A 21047-nucleotide genomic window follows, 5' to 3' on the forward strand; every position below is an offset into this window, starting at 1 on the left:
CTCCATTACACCCACTTTCACTTACTGGTGGCTACTTAGCAAACAGAAGGTGATGGGCGGCGATAGCAGGCATTTCGTTACAGTCTGGGTTTAGTTTCTGTGGGAGTTGTAGTTTTTTTTGCTACGACTGGTCAGTTTATACGACAGACAAACGACAGTAGAGAAAACTACAAAGTGTACTTTCCTGTTTAGCAGTGACGATTGAAACACTCGACACGTTCGCCGAGATCAGATGGGCGGTTCTAATTTTAATTGACACCTTCAAAGGCCAATCGCGACAGAGCTTGTTAACCAAAGGACCAATCACAAGCCGAGTCTGCGTGTGTCGCTTTGTGGTGAGGAATGTTTTGATGCAGTTAGCAAAAATGTTAGAGGGGTCGTTTAGCAATAGAAACAACGGCAGTTCTGCGTGTTTGTGAGTGTTTTGTCACAGTGTGGCTGCGTGTACGACTTTTTTATGTATATATTTCCCCCCCGAAATGTTGTCGTTTCCATCTGCTAGCACCGTATGCCTCTGTTTTTAGCCATATGCCAGTTCGCCAGTGCGTGCATGCGCAAGCAACCAATGTCGAGAATGCGTTGAGCTTGCCTGAGTTATTATTAGCTATGGACATGGCGGTTTTCTTGTCCCAAACACTGTCCAGGTCAGGACGAAGCGAAATGGACACCCTAGCATCATCACCGCGGTGACCCTAGCAACTGGAGTCCGCCACGTCCCGCACAGTCATAAAGAACCCAACCCGTGGCTGTCTTTATTTTCTATGACACAACAAGTTTATGCCCAATTAGATTCGGTGGAATCTCTATTGGACGACATCCCATATATGTTTTATCTGGGCTTGTTCTTTGTGAACGTCTTGATCCTTTACTATGCCTTTCTAATGGAGTACATCGTCCTGAATGTAGGGATAGTATTTCTGCCTGAGGACATGGACCAGGCGCTGGTGGACCTCGGGGTGCTCTCCGACCCGGCCTCTGTGCCCTACGACACGGACATGGAGCTGGATGTGTTCGAGGGATATATTGAGTGACTTTGCGGAACTGAAGGAAGGAGCATCTTCTGATGATGATGATGATGATGCAAATGTGCGGGACAGGTGGAGGCAGCGTGATCCATCCCTGGCTCCTGATGTGGAGGGGGACCCATCCAAGAAGATGCTGCTGTTGTTGCCTTTCTGACACAGATGCAACTGTTAAAAGGTGAGCAGAGTAAGCCATCTGACTTACACTCACTGGCCTCTTTATTACGTACACATGATATCAAATCTCAAAGCCAAGTGATGTTGAAACAGGTTTTGAATTTATGCTCCACCATCATGTTGTTTTTGACACCCATTGGAGACATTTTCAAAGCCTGTTGTTCATTAACTGCAACACCTGTGCAACTCTCTATATGTGTGTGTCATTTACAGGGTGTCTCAGCTCAAACTAAGGTAGCCTGAGGCCGAACGATGACTGTGCCATGGAAAGAGTGATTTGCACTGGATCGGCTGTCCATCAGTCCAGCGGACTCGCGCCAGACACCAGAGACATCACATTTTGGCATTTGCGTTCCTCACTGTGGACACAATGAACAATAATAAGGAGACACAGTGTGCTGCAGGTGGAGAGAGATGGCCAACGTTTACCCAGGCAATGCAAAGATCTGGTGGCTGAATGACGAAGGACATGGAATAAAACAGTGTGATGTGCTTCATCCAAGATGTCTCAGAAGTACTGTTAAAGTGTAGGGGGGAAAAATACCGCATACTTCATACTTCATGCACAGAACAAGTTGTTTTTGTCATTTTATGTCAGAATACTGAGTTAATTGCTGCTTTGCAGGATCATGCATACTCGAGGCATCATTTGAAATGTATCTTTTGAGGCCGGTAATGCATACTGTGCGTTAGGCTTCAGAGATTATACTGTATGTACACTTGCTCAGGAGCGCAGTGAAGATCTCTCTGTGCACAATAACACGGGACACTGGACAAAGGATTTAAACCCATAGATTATATCCGTCTTCAAACTCGTATAAATCAGAATCTGCTAACAACTGTTCGTTGTAAGACAGAAATGTCTTTGTTTATGTTTGACTATTTGTTTTTTTATTAGCCAATTTGAGTTTTGCCAGCTGGCCATGTGTGTGCCAAATTTGATCAGTATAAGGAATATATGACTGAACCCTTATATTTTTAATAGAAATATAAGGGTAAGGATGTTTGATGTGTCCATCTGTTGCATACATGATTTTACACGTCACTGGTTGTGTTTTTATTTTTTTATTATTATTATCAAATTCTGTTTTTATCGATCTCTTAAGTGAATGACTTTGCCAGCAGTAAAGTGGTTTTAAGCAACAGGGTAATTTGATGGTTATACTAAGGAGGTTATAGGTTGTGGATGGATGAAAGAAAAAAAAAACTAATGTCAGCAATACTTGTAAAGGGATTAACCAGATATTTGTAAGCCTTGGACATTCTGTGCAGTCGGTTGCTGAAGAGCACTAAAAAAACGGCTAAAAGAAATTCCAGAACAGTGACTGAAAAGTAGAAGCATTATTCCACTTCAAAAATACATTTCGAAATATGTGCACATGTATTTTTCACTCACAGTGTTAGACTTCACCGATGCTTAATAATCTAAAAGCAAAAGCCATAATGAAACACAAAAAGGAATGTAATAAAAAAAATCTTATTTTTAATATGTGGATGACAGTGTAGTCAGATGGTACAGATATTTTTGACTTTGTATTCCATCCAAAAAAATGACTCCCTATTTCAAAAGTTCATGAAGGGATCGATCGGTGTGAATCACTGGTGAAAAATTATTTTTTTTGAATTATGGCTGCCATTCAATAATATATAACACGTGATGAAATAAACAATGTTTGCATAAATCATTAGGTCCTTGAATTTCTCTGAAAAGTGTTTTAAACCACATCGCACTGAAGCTCAGGATACGAAAATATTCTTTATATTTGTAAGAAATCCGATCAAAAGAATCAGGTACAGGCTTCCTGTAGATGCAAAGTGAACAGTTAATACATGATTGAGAAAGTATGTAATTGGTTTCCATCATGCTGGAAAATAATAAACTCACAAATGAACATTTGCCACCTGTATTATTATTATTTTTTGGAAATGTTTGTAGATCATCCTGGCTTACATTCATTTGATATGGCTATTATAGTCATGTGTTGTTGTCGTGTCAGTCTCAGTCCACAAGAGAGCGCCAGAGAGCAACAACAGCAGCTTGTTGGAGTGTATAGTTTATGCTTTGTCAAAAGGAAATCAGATTAAAAAAATACAATCTTAATTTCTTTTGCAAGAGTGTCCTGGCCAAGACAGGGCAAGGATACAACTATTTCAAGCATGCAGCATCGCTCAATACAGTGTAAAGTTTACATTAAAAAATTTATGTAAAATATAGAAAATTGCAAAATAAACTCACATAATTAGCATTTCTTTTTGTATGAACTCAATAAAAGTGCATTTAGGCAAAACCTCTACAGCCAGATATTTAGTTGTAGACATGTAACACTATTAAAGGTCAGTAGTCATCTATAAAGGGAACAGAAACCTGATGGGAAGGAAGTGAAAATAAGTGCATACACTGATACATTTAGTAAACAAGTGAAATGATAAGTAAAAAAAAACAAAAACAAAGTGTCAGATGACTGTCGACAATATCATCGTCATCTCAACAGAAACGCAAATAGAAAAACAACTTCAGCAAATTGTTTGATGTGTTTTTTTACATAAAAAAACGCAACATCATAGTGCAAATATGCTTCTTGAAAGTCTGCTATAGCACGACCACACACTCGTACACGCTGACCGGTAGATCATCGACGGATCTTTCGATCGCTGTGTGGAATGTTAGAAAAGAGAAAACCAAAAAATGGAACAGAGCAGCAATTAATTCTCCACGTATCGTTTCATTCGCGTTGCTTTAATGGCAGAGGATGCGGCTGTCCTGCTGCTGCAGACGCTCAAACACTCCACATGGAATACACTGGTTCCACATTCTGAGATTCAAGGAGAGTCAAAGAAGAAAGAAGGTGTGAAAATGATTCTTTTTTAAAGTGTTCAGTAATATGACATGATCAGGAGAAAGATGCACTTTTCTCACCTTAAAGTTTTGATCTTTTGACAGTTTCTCAGACTGGCTCCGAGACTCTGTGCTCCAACATCGGTCAGCTTGTTGTACTTCACACTGTCCAAAATGAGCGTTTTTTAAAATCAAAACTCATGATTTATTGATGTATTGTAACTACTTGAAAACATGACTATCTATACTTTGACTTACTCCAGGTCGGCGAGAGAGGACATGTGTGGGAGAACAGCTGCCAAACTTTCAGCCCCTTCATCAGAAATCACATTACTGTAGAGACTTGAAAAAGATTTTAAAAAAAAGAAGAAGTGAAATTCTGAGGGTTGATGACGTGTGTGTTTGTATGGGTTTTTGTTGTGTGGGTGCAGTGGGTGGGACGCCCGTGTGTATTATTAACCTTAAACGGTGCAGCTTGGGCAGACACTTCACCGTGCTTGATAGTTTTTTCACCCCTTGGTCTCCTATACAATTCTGAGACAGACTGGAAACCAGAAGGAAGTAGGTCATGTTAGCTCTCTCAGATCTCACTACTAAAATCTTTTGTATTGTTTATGTTCAGATATTTAGTTCCGAAGCACTCACTTCAGTATTTCCAAGGAACAAAGTGACGTTAAAGCAGCGGCCAATTTCTCTGATCCTTTGTCCCCTATCTTACTATTCTCAAGACTGGGTCATTTAAAATAAAAAAAAATAAAAAGAGAGAACAACTGTCAGACACAGACGTAATATACACAAAAAGACTGGGAGAGAGAATTTGACATGAACTCACTCTAGGTGCTTCAGGTTGTGTAGACCTGGCAGGAGCTCCCACAGCATAGGAAGACCCAGTGGACCTTTCTCTGGGCCCAGCCTGGAGAGATCATCATCATCATCATCATCATCATCATCATCATCATCATCATCATCTTAAATAGTGTCCTGTCTTACTCAAACTCCAGCTTGTGTAGTTCCTTGACAGCTGGTACCCCTTCTGCCAGGATGGAATCCGATTGGGTGCAACTACAAATAAACACACACACACACACACACTTCAGCAAAGTTGCAAAGTAAGGATGTAGTTTGTGTGTGTGAGTGTGTGAGAGAGAGACAGAGAGTGAGGAAATTACCTGTCCTGCAGCCTCTTGTGCACATGAATGTCCACCAGCTTTGCCAGGTGCTGCACCTGACACACCTGTGTGACTTTCAGAGGGTGGATCTTGAACTTGGACACCGCCCCTCGCAGGAGCCCCTCCTCCCCGCGCTGCACGAGCTGCTCCCACAGGGTGATTACATCGGAAATGCACGCCCTACAGGAACAAGCCAAGATTCAAAGGGTCAGACATTTGTATTAAGTGACTATGTGTACAATCATGAGGGGATAAACGGGCAAAAAAAAGCACTACTCCACTACATTTCCTCTAACCATCTTTGTTACTCGTTACTACCAAAAACAATCGGAAGAAGAAGAAGACTTGTTAATGATCTGTATATATAGCTTTTCTAGTCTTGATCATCTGTTTTACACTATAGTTTTCACTCATTCGTCCATCTTTCATACCCATTCACACGCTGCAACATGGGGTTGCGTCTTGCTCAAGGACACATATAGACAAGCAGAGCCAGGAATTAAACCCACAACCTTCCAGTTTAAAGACAACCCGCACTACCACTGAGCTACCAGGGCTCAATCCCAACTCCTCACTTTTTTTAGTACTTTTACTTTGAAAACGTAAGTACATTTTATATCAGAAAGTTACTTTTGATACTTAAGTACAGTAAATGTCATATACTTTAATACTTTTACTTCAGTAACATAATAAAAAAGTGACTTCAACTTCTACCAAAGTCATTTTTTTGGTATGATACTTGTACTTTTACTCCCTTTTAGGCACTGCTTATCTTGATTGCTTGTCTTAATGACCACTGAAAAGTATGCCATTCATCCATTCATGCAGTGCATATAAATTTAGAGTCATGCATCTCAATTTGGGGTGAATGTTTTGCTCAGGGTCACATCAGCATGTAGACGAGCGAAGCTTGGGATCAAAACCAAACCTTCACTTGGAATAAGCATCATAATTAGCAACCTAAAGCTTAACAGCTCCAGATCCATACTGGCATTGTTATGCAATGACTGGACGATGGTTGTTTCAGTGGAGGAAGTCCTTGATTTTTGAGATATGGGAGTGAAATAAGTACCTGTATGTGTTGATGTTGTTGAGCCCCACCAGTGTCCTCAGTCCAGAAACCTGAATCCCAGAATCCTCCAGATCCAAGCAGAAACGTCGACCTTCGGCTTCACCCTTCACCAGTATGCTCTGCACGATGAACACGTCCGGCGGTTTGAGTGGAACCTCACGAAATGACAAAACCTCTGGAAGAGTCGCCACGAGGTGAGAAACCATTCGTGTGTTGACTGAAGTGTCACTGAAACTCGCTTCATACACGTAGTGACAGGCCTCCAGGACCTGGGAAGGACTCAGGTCACCGAGCGAGAGGCCTTGCAGGTGTTTGGCCACGACGGCCTGCTTGCTGACCACGGTGTCCCTGAAGGACGTCTCTGTGTGCGAGTGAAGCGTCTGCAGCGTCGTTCTGTTGTGAAACAGGAGGCCAACTGCGAATCGCTGACTGAGTTCTAGTTCCTCCCTTTGTGGTCGCCGACGTCCCTTGGAGCCCGAGTGGAATGGCAGGGTGTGGAGGAAGGTGCGGTCCGACACATTCCTGGAGGAACAGAGAGTGAGCTTAAAACAAACGATTCACGTAAGTTTTAACATTTGTTGATATGAAATGAAACATCGCAGAATGTTTTATTTTTTTACCTTGACAGAGATAGATGTGCACCTGCCAGGTAGCTCTGAAGAAAGGGGTTGGCCCACAACATGATGTGGTCAGCAGTGGCATCAAAGTCTCCCTCGTCGTCTCCTCCTTCCCCGTCCGTCTTAGCGCGTGATATAACTGGCGTCCTCCTCAGAGGGTACGAGAGGAAAAGCCTCGACTTGAGGCCGAAATCCCTGAGTTTTTCAGATAAGATCTTTCCTGTGGGAAGGATGGACGAATTGGCTTTGACCCCCTCCCAGGCCAAAGAGCTAAGCTGCGAGAGCAACTCTGTCTGCTCGGTTCCGACGCACTCTTCTCGACCCACTTTATCCACTTCTTGCTCCAGCTTTTTCTTCCCTCTTGTTCTTCGGCTGCGAGAGTGAGCGTCGTTGCGACCACAAGTCTGTTTTTGGCTCTTTTTCAGTGTGTCATTCATTGAGTTTTGTACCTCTGTTTCATCTCCAGATTGCAGAGGTGTGGATGAATTTTCCACATTGGCCCTTTTTATTTTGGAGAGAACCACTTGATGGCAGAGACCTGTCAGAGTTTTTGATAGGTCGCTCATAGTTTTGGACTGTTCCAACACCAAGCAAACAAACCGACACAGTCCAGGGTTCGAGCAGAGGAGATGTAGATAGCTGGAGTTCTTCAGGCAGTCCAAAGCAGATGCTCTGAGGGCAGGATCTGTGAAGTACTGGGACAAATAAGTCTCGATATCCGTGGGAGTGAAGCCACAAACCTCCAGGAAGCTATCCACCCGGCGTAGGAGCTGATTGGCCGTTCCTCTTGGCCGTGTATTAAGCAGCAGAGTGCATCCAGGAAGAAGTACCCTTTGAAGGATGGCAGAGTATAGCTGCCTTACGGTATAGGTTTCGACTTTACCGTCTTTCTGCAGCGATGCCATCGACTCTTTGTCTTGAGTCTGAAGTAGAGATTCATAGTTCCGCAACTCATCGAAGCCATCAAAAATGATGAGCACACGCTTAGGGGCCGCAAGGATTTCGGCGTAAACTGCGTCGGGGTCCATGCAAGAGGGAACAAAGGAGGAGAGACTTAAAAGAAGGCTCTGAAGGCTATGGATCGGCTTCGTTAAAGAGAGAGCTTTGCCATCTAATAAGAAGACAAAGTCAAACTGTGGGATGCAGTCTGTGGACCAGTCCAGGCACAGCTTCTTGATGAGAGTGGTTTTTCCCATGCCTGCATTGCCAAGCAGCAGTATGTAGCGCTTAGCGTTATCTCCATTCACGTCCCTGAAGATCTGGGAGGACAGAGATCAACATTAAAGGTCAGACAGAGTTACCATTAGTGATTTTAGCAGTGTTGATGACTTATTTCACATATCCATTCGTGCATTTTCTACTGCTTTATCCTCCACATGAGGGGGCGCTGGTGCCAATCCCAACTGACATAACGTGAAAGGCGGGGTACACCCTGAACAGATCATACCATTTGACCAATGAGGGGGCCAGCAGAGCGAGCAAAGAACAGCCACTTGCTGAGTGTCAGAAATATCTAATTAAAGTGAACCTAAAAAAAACCCTCAGTACTTCGCTCAAAAACATCTCAACCAGAGTAAAAGAAAAAATGAGGGTCTGCAGTGATGGATTAAATATAGATGACAGAACGAAAAGAGGAAGTTGATGACAGACGTGCTGGTGTAAATAATTTTCTACCAGACAGGGAAGCAAAACAAAACAAATGCTTCAGCCAAGGTTGGTTAATGCTCTATTTCTCTCTCTCTCGTACACATTTTTGGTGTGGATATTTAATGTATATAATGTTTTTAACGGTCAGTTATTGTTGCCTTGCCGTCTCCTCTCATCATGCGAGTTTCACAGCTGTGTGTGTGGTTTGTGTACGAACACAACACAGGTGACAAGTGCGGCATCTTATTTCTTTATTTTGAAAACTTTGGCAGCCCACACTCCAGCAATTGAGATATCTGTAACCATGTTAAACACTTAGACACTTTCAAATGTCACTGCGTAAAAAGAGCTAACGATTAACAGCGATGACTCTCACCTGTCGATGTCCCAACAAGCTTTTTTGTCGATCTGCATCTCCCATAATGATTAGCTCCTTGTCCAGGTTTTTGTTCGTGTTTTTCCCAGAGCGAAGAAACTCTCTCTGGCTCACTTGCATATCCACATAATGCGAGTTCAGATTAAGGCCCTCCTCTATGTCCAGGCAAGAGTGACTCATGTGGTCTTTGACTTCTTGAATGTAGTCTTTTACAGCCTCTGAAAAACAAACACAACTGTGTGCCAATTTGCCTCTCCATTTTCTTTTTTCTTTAGACAAACATGTTGTAACTTACGTGGAATATCATGGAGAACGGGAGACGGAGGAGAAGGGGATTCTTTACATGGGGACGTCTCTGAAATTCACAAAGCCATAATCATAACATAGCAATACATCGAATGGTTGAACTACTCATTAGATGTGCTCATCAAGCAAGTAACACTGATGCACACCATTTTTGGGGTCGAGTGGTAAAATACGATGGGAAGACATAGATCTGCTGGTGGAGTCTGACAGAGATCCTGGTGGTGATGAACTCATTTGGACCGGCGCTACTGCATCATCCACTGCAGACAGAAGAGAGGAAAGAACGTAGCAGTTGGTGGAAGGTGGTGTCCATGTTGGGAACCATAACGATGTACGACACATTTTTTTACTCACCAGGGGAGAGTGGCTGCAACTGGCGTTTGCAGAGTGGTGAGGCAGAAGGGACTGTGTTAGGAATAGAGATTAGAGCATGGACTGTCAATACAGTACAGTGGAATAAATTAATAAATTAATAATTATATATATATACATATACATATACATATACAAATATATATATACACATATATACACATACATATATGTATACATATACACACATATATACATACATACACATACATACATATATATACATATACATACATACACAAACATATATACACATACATACATACATATACACACACACATACTTACAAATACATATATATACGTATATATATATATACATATATACACATACATACACGTAAATATATACATATATACACATACATACATTATATATATATATATACACACACACACACACACACACACACACACACTCACACACACACACACACACACACACACATATACATATATGCACATATACATATTGTAGTACACAGTAAATAGTATGACAGTGATGGAACAGACATTGAACAAAACAGAAATTAGAGCAAAAGAAATGTCTAAGATTGGGAACTTATTGTGTTCCATAAACTGCAGATTGGGTGTGTATGTTTATTGTATTGTGTCATTGTCATTTATAAATTAACGACAACCATGGAATATCTGTCCCTTTAGGGGAAAAAGTTGGTAAAGTTTCAACAAAGTACTGTAGACATTACAGTATTTACAGTCACAGCTATTTTTAGGGGAATTTGTACGCCAACTAAGTTTCCTTTTCCCCCCCACAATCAAACACCTGTCACAGAATGTCAACAGCAACTAAATGGTATAAGCTTTGCAACTTTGTACGTTTGAAAATAAATACGTGACTCACCTAAGATGTATGTAGGTGGAGGAGTCGCATTGGGGAGTGGAAGACTAATAACAGGAGGGGGGAACCTCAGAGTCTGAATGACCCGACATCCCGGAGCATCTGGGATGGTGATGAGCTGAAGGGAAGGATGGAGGTGAACAATCCTTGGTGGAGTGGTTGTTAGGCAGGTCGTCTCTGGTCCTGCATCAGTGACTGTTAAATAGCAAGAAATAAACTTTTTAACTTTTTAACCTTGAGCATATAAACAAGGGAGAATGATCAACAACAACAACAAAAACAAGCTTTTACTTTTAGAGCTTAAAAGTCACTTAATAATCAGGGTGTCCTAATTCTTTTCTTCCTTTAATCACTGCTGACGCAGGATCTCATTCTAAAAGGAAATATGTTTCAAGACATATAATATAATAACAGTTACAGTCCGTCTGTGCAATGCAAGTAAAATGCAAGTAAAAGAGACAAATGGAAGCTACTAAAAACAGGAACAAAGATCTCTATGGACCTTAAAATAAGTTTAAAATCCCCAAGCGGTTGCACATCTTTACTGTAAATGCTTTTCCATGTTGAAGAGGCAGAGAGGGAAAATGCAGTTTTGTCAAGCTTTACCGTTCTGACTCTGTGGTTACAGACTTTGCAGTAAAAAATATATATCAATCATTACAAACCAATTTCAAGCATTTGTCAATGACTCCACAAATAAATAAATAGAGAGATATTATTTTCATTGTACTATGAAACGACCACACTGCCACACACACGTGTTGAGTAGCGGCGCCACCTTCAGTAGGGCTCCCCCCGAATGTCATGGTGTAATTCAAACTCTGCCAGATAACATTATGCAACAGTGAGTGAGGGTGCGACAATAGCAGAAGATAACACAATATAGTGGCCTCTACAACTTTGTACCTTATCTTGAATGACAAATGACTACATTGAATGCTCCAAAAACGAACAAATGGAGGAAGTCAGGCGAGGTGAGAGTTCTCCTTTTTTGCTGAAAGATGAGATCTCCAAACCGACGTCTACAAAATTAAAACTTCCTTTTTCTTGATCTGGATTCCAGTGCCAAAGGAACCGATTAAAAAAAAAAAAAAAAAAAGGCCCCGTCGACATGCAACTTCGACCACGGGTCAATGCATCTGAGGAAATGTTCCACTCAAACCTTCGTCACATGAGTCCCCACAATGATGACTTTCTCTGTACTTTCCCAGTGTTGCGGCGTTTAGATATTCTCTCACTGCACTCCAGTGATTTGGTAGAGATCGAGACGGACGGAGGCAACAGCTACAAATGAAAAACACGACGGAGCACCCATGCAAAGCTCTACTGCTGTATGAACACAAACACTCCCTCAGTCAGGTCTGATAGTTTTGCTTGACAGAGCCTGTTTTCCAAAGACCAAACCAATACAGCTTTAACTTTCATGCGAATATTGCTCAGATGTTTTTCTGCGTTTAATGCATTTTCAAGTGTCCAATTTTTTCATTTTTAAATGTTTAAATATATATATCAGCTTACATAATAAGCAGGCGTAAAGGAGACTTACTTTGTTTGCAAACTGCTTCATCCTGCAACTCCTTTGCTTGTGGTTTATCTGCAAAAATAATAAGTTAAATGGTTGATTAATGAGTGTGCAGAGCTTTATGAAAAGACAATTCCAGGTCCATATTTCAATCATTCTCTTTCGTTATCTCCCTTCTTCACTCATTCATGTTCAGAGAGCTCTTGTTTTATCAAATCTCTTATTACTTTCTCTTTTATCTGCAGGCACAGGTCACTTTCTTTTCGGTTAAAAAAACGCTTACAGTGCATCACGAAAGTGTGCAGCAAAATCCCTGGAATAGCACTGGAACTCTGAGGGACCAGTTCATGATAGAAATGGTTTAAATTGTCATTTATTCCTGGAGTAATCAGCTGCTTCTTAATGGATCTCCAATGTGATTCCACATGCATTCTATTGTTGTATTTAATATGTGTGTCCTGTTATGTGGTCCTCTGGAATAATGAAGAAATTCATATAAAAACAACATATAATAAGGGTCTGAATGTGACGGACATTTGCTTATCAAAAGTTACACACTACAGCTTTAAAGCGTTGGATGTTTTTTTGTTTTTTTTTACTTTTTAAGCACTGATTTGGGAACCATAGCATGAGTTTTACATCTATATAGAATCAAGTAAGATTCCTGAGACTGATAATGTTTTTGAGCACGCTGTATGATTTTAAATGTGATTTACTGAGACGAAACACACATTTGACCAGTTTGACAAATTATTACCGTAAGTCTGACACCACAGCGAGACCTGGTGAGACGATATGCAAATAAAATGGTGAGCTATAGTGAAATGTCCATCTATTTTTAATCTGTGGACTCAAATATGTGATTACTATCAGATTACTGAACTTAATTTGACAAGAAATAATGTTTGTAACGAAGAGAACGACTGCTGCTGCTGCTGCTGCTGAGTTTCTCGCTTCTTTTGCACATAATAAACTGATTTTACAATGACGTAAAACCATGGACCCAGACTCAGAGAGATGTAACGACGAGTGAATCAAAGTGATGTGAAACTATACGAAACAATAAAAAATTTATAAACATTAACTATTTGATGAGCTCTGAGCCAATGGAACAATGTGCAAGTTATTTCACCGGGACTCACTTTCCTTTTTGTTTTCTGCTTCACAAAATAATAAACAATAATATGCCATAATAATGATAACAATGGTGATAACAATAAGATATATAAGCAGTGTGGGTAGGTCACCTGCTGCTCTGCGTCTCTTCGGTCTGGTCGGTGTGTTTGCATCAGTGCACTGCTGTGAGCGGGCAACTGGAAAACAAAGTAAATAAAGAAATTAGACGACTGGATTCATGCAAACGTGAGGTTCTCTGCAGCTGCAAGTTACCCTGTTAGTGCTAGTTAGTGACTGGTTATTAACCTCTCTGTCTTTTTCGCCTGTGGATTTTCTGTTCACTTAGCTCGTGCCTCGGCCTCTGCTGGTGGTTGCCAGGGCATGGCTGATCTGTCGGCACGGCGACGTCACCTAAAAAACACAAAGGTCACAAAGGAAGACGTCTGGGTTAGGAGTCAGCGGAGCAGACACAGTAACCAGTCTTTATTTTAGTTTTGAAGATGTGAAAGCAGAGAAGAGGCACTTTCAGTGAACAACGTGAATCACCGCCAGAAAAAGTTATCATTTGACAACGGTATGAGTGCAACCGATGTGTCAGTACTTGAAGGTTATGCACTCCAATTTTAAGATGGCAGAGTGAAATCATCCACAGGAGCAGATTAAACACCTTTTATAAGAATGTTATTTCATTCATACCCTAAATTAAAAGGTGAACTCAATGTGTGCATGTCTTCTTCTTCAGTATGATCTTTTGTTTGCCATGTGTCAATCGTAAAAATGGAAAGAGATTCTTACTGAAGTTGCTGGATTCCTCACTATTCAACCACGAATCACCAAAGAAAATGTCCGTGCCTGAGTCAGAGAGGGAATAAGGGGAATTAGACAGTAGATCAACTGTGCATTCATTATTGGATTACAGTAATGTGATTGTTCGTAAGTCATCTAATTATTAATGTTGTGTATTGTGCAGATGCTGAGTGGGGCTTGTGGCTAGGGGTATAATACACAACTCCTTATATGGACATCCTGGTGGTGTGTGTTTATAGGTTTATGCATTTTTCATCTTCTAATGTGTTGTTGAGTCAAAGTTATGATTCATAATACATTGCAAAAAAACTGGGAGCAGTGATTATGCAGAAGTCACTAAATAGTTTTGAATTTTCTTTTTATGAACTTTGACCTATTCCCAAATTTCACAAATTCAGTCCGATTTTAAAGGTTTTGAGTACTTTTTGTTCAGGTGTGTTTACATAGTTGGTGAAAATTAACGTATAGCCTCTTTACATAGATTTTAACATAGTAATGGGGGAAAATCAGCCTAAAAGCTCTGTGTTCTAAGGGTTTATGTTATGTGTGCTTAAATGTTGATGTTGTGTGTGAAGTATAAAATCCAAAATAATGTATGTTCCAGTCTGTTTTGCAACTTACCCAATAGGTAATCATCGTTCATGAATTCAGATAGGTCATCTAAATACACACAAAAAGAGAGTCGTTAGTATGAGAAAAATCACTGGCATTTATCTGATGGTTTCAAGTTGTGTCATGTCAATTCCACATTCCCTCTTTCATCTGCATGAATAAAGAAGTCACAGCCCTGGTGTCCTATGGGCACAGGCAGTCACCAGGATCCTATGCTCTCTTTGTATTTCAATAAATAACAAACACAAGTTTCAATTGAGTTGTTTGAAGCCATGACTCAAAGCTCAAAAGGTCACATGGCGTTGCTTTAAAAACATTATTAGGAACATTATTTCCTTCATGTTGCATCGTGACAGAGCGTCGCACACTATCTCGTATCGTTAAGCGCGGGCTGAAGAGATTAATGTCATGTCAGAACAGGGCAAAGTACATCAGATCATTAATAGTGATGCACAAGATTTTATATATTAAAAAAAAAAACCTTGATACGTCTTGATAGATAGATAAATAAATAAATAAATAACCAAAGTGAAACAATACAAACCTGGTAGCTCTCCAAAATCAAAGGGGTCCTGATCTACTTCGTGCATCTTGGCATCTGTTCGACACACAAATGGGAGAAACGTGAAGAAACAAAGATGTGACTAAACTAAAACTAAAACAAACTGTGTCATTGCCACAACATGTTTCTGTGATGGAGCTTTCCACATCTGCACAGTTTGAAAATGTCCACAAAAATGTTGTCATTAAAGCAAGAAAATGAGCCTTTACATCACTCCCCATTTGATATGCTGCTGCTGTCCAGTGCCACACATTTTATGCATTTTGCCTCTTTTCCGCAACATGGTGCCGGCACAACTAAACTTTTTTCTCAATACAGCAATACACACAATTATCACGACAATGGAAAGTCACCATGATTAACTTATTGCAAGCATTTTGAGGTGTTTTATAGGAGGCAAACACATTTGAAGAGTTGTTTCCAGCCCCACATTTCTGGTTAACCCATTAGATATCACAGAAATGGCAGAAAAGTCACACACATCGTCATTTAAGTCATGACACTGTGTCTCCATTTTAAAAAGTAAACACTGCACTAATATTGAATCTTTAGTCTGGATGCTGGGACACAACCCTGTCTCTTTAACATTAGGATATCCATCCATCCATCCATCCATGTTCTACTGCTTTACCCTCCACATGAGGGCGCTGCTGGTGCCAATCCCAGCTGACATTTTGCCTAATCACCAAATCTGCATGTTTTTGGACTGTGGGAGGAAACCAGAGAACCTGGAGAAAACCAATGGGCGCGCACACATGGAGAGAATTATATGTTCAATTAATTATTTGAGACTAAACCTGGCAATGAATTATTTCAATAACAATATATGTCGCAGTATAATTTTCTTCGATATAACACAACAATAAATATATAATAACAACACAAACCAACGCTCCCCATAGTGCTTTGAAACCAGAGCCCCGGGATCAAAACCCACCTGTGGCAAAAAACGTTCAGGAGCGAAACTCAATCACCATCTGACACTTGACTTTATTACCTTATTACTCCGTCCAGACATATTTGACTGACAAACCAGGAGAGCAAATATATAAACTCTGCCAGATCAAAGAAATTAACATTCCAAAGTTCATGGCTGTATAAGACTCAGAAATGGGAACCACCTAATTCTACCAAACTAACAGGGGACATATTTCTACCTGGCATAGTAAAGGTGGACAAAGTTGAGCTTCAACAGCTCATGAATATTACATTGCTGTTGTTTTTGTCTCTCTTGACATAAATCAAATAACTTCCTGAAGGTCGTGTATTCAGCGTGGGTTTATCAACAGGAAACACAAGAGACAAATGCACTGCTGTATTGAGAAGCACACAGAGTCGTGTAGAGTTGACAGGCTTTGTGTGAACTTGTTTGACAATGGATCGAATGCTAACTAACCATTTGTCTGTATCGAGAAGTTGCGTGCTACAGCTTTAAGTTGCAGTCAGATCTGTTACTGCCTTGGTGAAACCAAATGAGAAACCGCAGTTATCCTTCACATTCCTGGCACACGCACACACACACACACACACACACACACACACACTAAACACACACTAAATTGACCCTAAAACTCACCAGACCAGGAGATAGACTATAACCAGCTGTGAACTTTAGACTTGGATCTCTCCAATTGGATCTAACAGTGGATGAACAAACAGCCTATAACTCAGACACTTGTGTTCTCAACGCTTGATAACGCACAGCACGAGGAAACTCGGATACTATGAGGAACTTGGCAACTGATTAAAAAAAAAGCATTTCTGCGCCTCTTTGTCACAAACACAACAGTTCACTCATGAACACAACCAGCCATGACCCATGTTACCAGCGCAATTATAATGCATGTACGCACAGCCACCGCTGTTTTCTGCGCGTGCGTAAATTTGCACCCCGCCAGCGCACAACTCGTCAAAGTTCGGTCCGGTTTCGACTCGAATACACAGTTTCCACAGAGACGGCAACCTGTCTAATTGATAGATGAAGCAACATCTTACCAATGAGGGAAATTTGAGTGGATGAACTCCCTTAAAACCTAATTGGAGACGCGCGCGTAATGGAGGTCACTCGCCTTTTAACTCCTGATATTCATACAAAACAATAATAATCATAGAAAAGTCACATAACAAACTAACAAATGGACATCAAGATTATATTTGGTAGAATTGTGAAAAAGGAAAACCAAGGAGTCACATTTTGGAAAATGATTTGCATCACAAATAATACAAATTAAATCACGTATGCGCACATTAAAAGATTTTTACCATCTTAAAAAAAAAAAGTATGCACAATGACTAACTTTAAATGGTGACCTCATCTAGGCTACACCCAACAAACGTGGATGACAAAGAAAAACACCGACATCTTGTGCTGCCCATGCCTGCGCAATTTGGATAAACGTGTCCATTTGTCTGAATCACCAGAGCTGGAATAACTTTCACTACCTGCCCGGTTCGGCCTCTCATGAATGGATGAGGTTCAGGTTCACTGGACTCCGGCTGCAGTGTAGGTTCCCTGTGTGATAAACTCGGTAAATTACAACAACCACTGCGTATGTCCTCATACCTTATCACTGTGTGCGCGCAACCTCCCGCACAGTCTAACAATCTTTTGCTTTCACTTTGGCTGCTGCGCCTTTAGAGATGCAAAACCGAGGCAGTTTGGTGGGGTGTGGTGGGGGTATGGCAGCAGTCTGCTTCTGGGTCAAATTTGCTTTCACTTGTTTCTAAATACTGCTGCGACAGAGACTAGAGACCACATTACTCTCACTTTCTCTTATCCTAACATGCAAAACACTAAATAACCAGGCCCAGTCATATCTAAAAGAGTGGTTTATAATAACAATACTACAACTACTCTTCATCTTCACACCTCTCCCCTCCTCTCCAAATGACTGCACATATCTGAATCTGCTGCTGCCAGAGAATTCTTCCTCTTCAAAAGGAGCATTTTCTCTCAACTGACACCCAGTACTTGCTTGTTGTGTTAACTGGTGGGTTTCTCCTTTCTGCATGGAGTTTGCATATCCTTCCTGTATGTATGTGTGCACTGGGCTTTCTCCAGGTCCTCTGGTTTCCTCCCACATCAGGACAATTGCTTGTAGATGGACCCCGCCTTTCCCCCCATGTCAGCTGGGATTGGCACCAGCAGCCCTTTGAAACCTCATGTGGAAGATACAGCAGTAGAGAATGGATGGATAAGGCCGTGAGGTAATGTATGTTGTGATTTGGCACCACACATATGTATTTGATTAGATAACACAGAGGCAGAATTATTGTAAAAGCATGCATTTTGTTTAAAATAAAAATAGGGTGGTACTGCTGGATAGCTCTTTTACCTTAACACTACCTTCATGATAATAATCGTTTAGTGGTCTACGCCTTAGAATAAGCCTTTGTGTACTTCACAGATGGCGTCATACTGCACTGCCATGTTTCTACAACAGCCCAAAACCAGCCAGATTGTGCGTTTTATGTTTTGAAGCGGAAGGGTTTTTTACGTAAATGAAGGAAAATGAATTCCTTTCCGGTCCCTTGCATGCTTGGAAAATGTAGGGTATAACGGAGGAGTTCTTAATTCACTACAGTCTCGCTGTAAGATGACACGCATTATCACTCCTTTAAATGACATCACTATGTGTAGCACTCTGGCATACATAAATAATGACTTATGTACGGCAGTGTTTGCATCGCACGTTACCGGATGACATTCCAGATACTCCGATTTTTTTAGCAACAGCAACATTGTGCTACTAAAATGAAAATGGGTTGGAGTGCGTTTCTATGCAAAGTTAATTCAAGCTACAGTATTAAGTTGAGCTACGCCATTTCATTGCACACTTGTCCGTGTCCCGATACACAAGCACTAGTGTGGAATCCAGCTTGATACGTGTTCGCTTCAGCTATGCTAGGTGGCGATATGCTCCATTTACAGTGTTATAAAAAAAAAACTCACTCCCTCAGTCAGGTCTGATAGTATTGCTTGACAGAACCTGTTCTCAGATGAATGACACACCACAGCAAACAGGTAATGGCTTCTGTTCACAAACCGAGTACTAACTGTTACAAACAAAGGCAGAACGATAACATCAACAACAAAAATACTGCCATGCACTGCAGTTTTAAGTCCGCATTGGAGAAACCTGCTAAAATGTTGATTTCCCATTGTTACCGAGCCTTTGAAAAAGCACCGCGTTGGTATGGACAAGGAAATGCGGGAAGTTGTGGTTCCAAGGTTTAAGTGGAAAGTACCTGCTCCACCTATTTTTTCTGCCAAGTATTTAGGTCATCAAAACCAAACCAGTTATTACCAGTCTCTCCATCTGCATGACACACACACACACACACACACACACACAGGGCCAGGATTTGGATTTGGTCCCGACTAAGTCAGCGTTAATGACAGAAGAGGTAACAAATACCAAATACATACACACATATACATGTACATTACCGTCCTGGAGACTCACTCTGACCTTAATCATAATTGTGACTGGCCTAATCCTTACGCAACTTGATTTAGGTCCCCACAACATATGGAATACCAAGTGTACACACACACACATACACAGGCATGGCCGATTAACCATGAGGGGGGGAAAGAAACTGAAAGTGTACCTGCCATTACTGTAAACAAAAGGCTTTTGTGAGCTTTCACTTTGAAAAGCAACAAAAGGACATGGGAAAGCACCTAGAATTCTACGACACAAAAACGAACACTAAATATACTATAGTATATATTATATTATAGCGTTATAGCAGACTCATTTCTTTTTTAACTGCAATTTTGATAGCAACTAATGTTATGCTTAATTTAGCATATTCCAGATCTATATTTGACAAATGAACTGCAATACTAAATTTAGTAACCTTCTTTGTGAGTCCTCCTGAGCAGAATCAAAATAAGGAACCTGACATCACGCAAACTTACCCCAGTGCAACTCCACTCTCCCCTCATCCTCTTTATCCTCGTGTAAATCTGTTCTGCTGTCAATGCTGCACGTTGTTGTGCTATAAGCGGTCCTTAAGACGTGTTCCAAACTGTCTCGGACACCCAGCGACGCGCTGTGATCTTTTGTCGAGTAAAACGAGCTGTGGTTATTGTGAGGGTCTTTTGGAGAGCAGTCAAACATCAGGTCATGAACCCCACAGGCACAGAGACGGCCTCCACGACAGGTGTCCGTGATGTTGCAGTATCCATCATGTAAAGCGTCTGCTGTCGGTTCTGAGGTGCTGAAGTCCTCGCTGTACAATCCGGCTGTATATAAACAGTGGTTTATTAGAGAGTCGGCGTCTCCTTCTGTGTCCATGGTGAAGCTTGGGTCTGTAGTCGCCGGCCATGTGAAACCGTCTTTGGACAAATCCAGCGTCCTGTGACTGAATGCAAGCTCGGTTTCCACTTCCATGTTCATATTAGAACATTTTTCCTCATGCTCTTTCACTTTGATGACATGTATCGCACACCCTGCATGTCATACAAGGAACCAGAGGCAATAACATCCCTCTGTGTCAGTGCTGCCAGAGACTCCTCTCTGACTCCTCTACCTGCTGTAACCACTCCTCCTCCTCCTCCTCACCCTCTGAATCCTCCTCCATCCTTTCATTATCACTTTTTGGCATATGCATTAATTCAACACTCATACAGCCACCCTCTGAGTGATTGACAATGCTCTGAGGAATATATATATTTTTTTCTTAAAGCAATACTGCAGCCTCTAGTAAATGATCTCTCATTAATCTGTACAGACTGTGAACTGCAAATTAATGCAATAACAAAATTAGGGGGCAGAAATGTATTTTTGCTTTTTCCATGTTCACAGATGTATGTGTTACCTCTTTTGAATCACAGCCAGTTTTAATTCATAAACTTGATATTGCAACTGACTTAATCAACATTATAATAATTATGAATAAATACCATATTCATGCAAGTGGAAAAAACCCCCTCAAAACTACTATGGTTTGTTTTAAACATATCA

The 21047-nt window shown here is 41.0% G+C and overlaps 2 protein-coding genes across 2 annotated transcripts; one reads left to right on the forward strand and one right to left on the reverse strand.

Annotated features, from left to right (window-relative positions):
- The first annotated feature begins 378 nt into the window (after positions 1–378).
- dexi (Dexi homolog (mouse)) lies at positions 379–3184 on the forward strand. The gene is made up of 2 exons (XM_083896842.1): positions 379–1200; positions 1413–3184. Exon 1 carries the CDS (start codon positions 762–764, stop codon positions 1029–1031), a length of 270 nt encoding a protein of 89 aa, XP_083752968.1. The 5' UTR covers positions 379–761; the 3' UTR covers positions 1032–1200; positions 1413–3184.
- A 752-nt stretch (positions 3185–3936) lies between these two features.
- Positions 3937–20474, reverse strand: ciita (class II, major histocompatibility complex, transactivator; the record flags this gene model as incomplete). The annotated part of the gene is made up of 20 exons (XM_083896568.1): positions 3937–4012; positions 4117–4200; positions 4294–4377; positions 4496–4579; positions 4681–4764; positions 4868–4948; positions 5026–5097; positions 5205–5384; positions 6277–6798; positions 6897–8152; positions 8917–9134; positions 9212–9271; positions 9369–9482; positions 9577–9627; positions 10457–10648; positions 13434–13502; positions 13887–13943; positions 14520–14558; positions 15055–15108; positions 20000–20474. 20 exons carry the CDS (start codon positions 20472–20474, stop codon positions 3937–3939), a joined length of 3852 nt encoding a protein of 1283 aa, XP_083752694.1.
- Between the last annotated feature and the right edge of the window lie 573 nt (positions 20475–21047).

This window comes from Microchirus variegatus, assembly GCF_963457635.1.
Source record: "Microchirus variegatus genome assembly, chromosome: 10".
Taxonomy (NCBI): Eukaryota; Metazoa; Chordata; class Actinopteri; order Pleuronectiformes; family Soleidae; genus Microchirus; species Microchirus variegatus.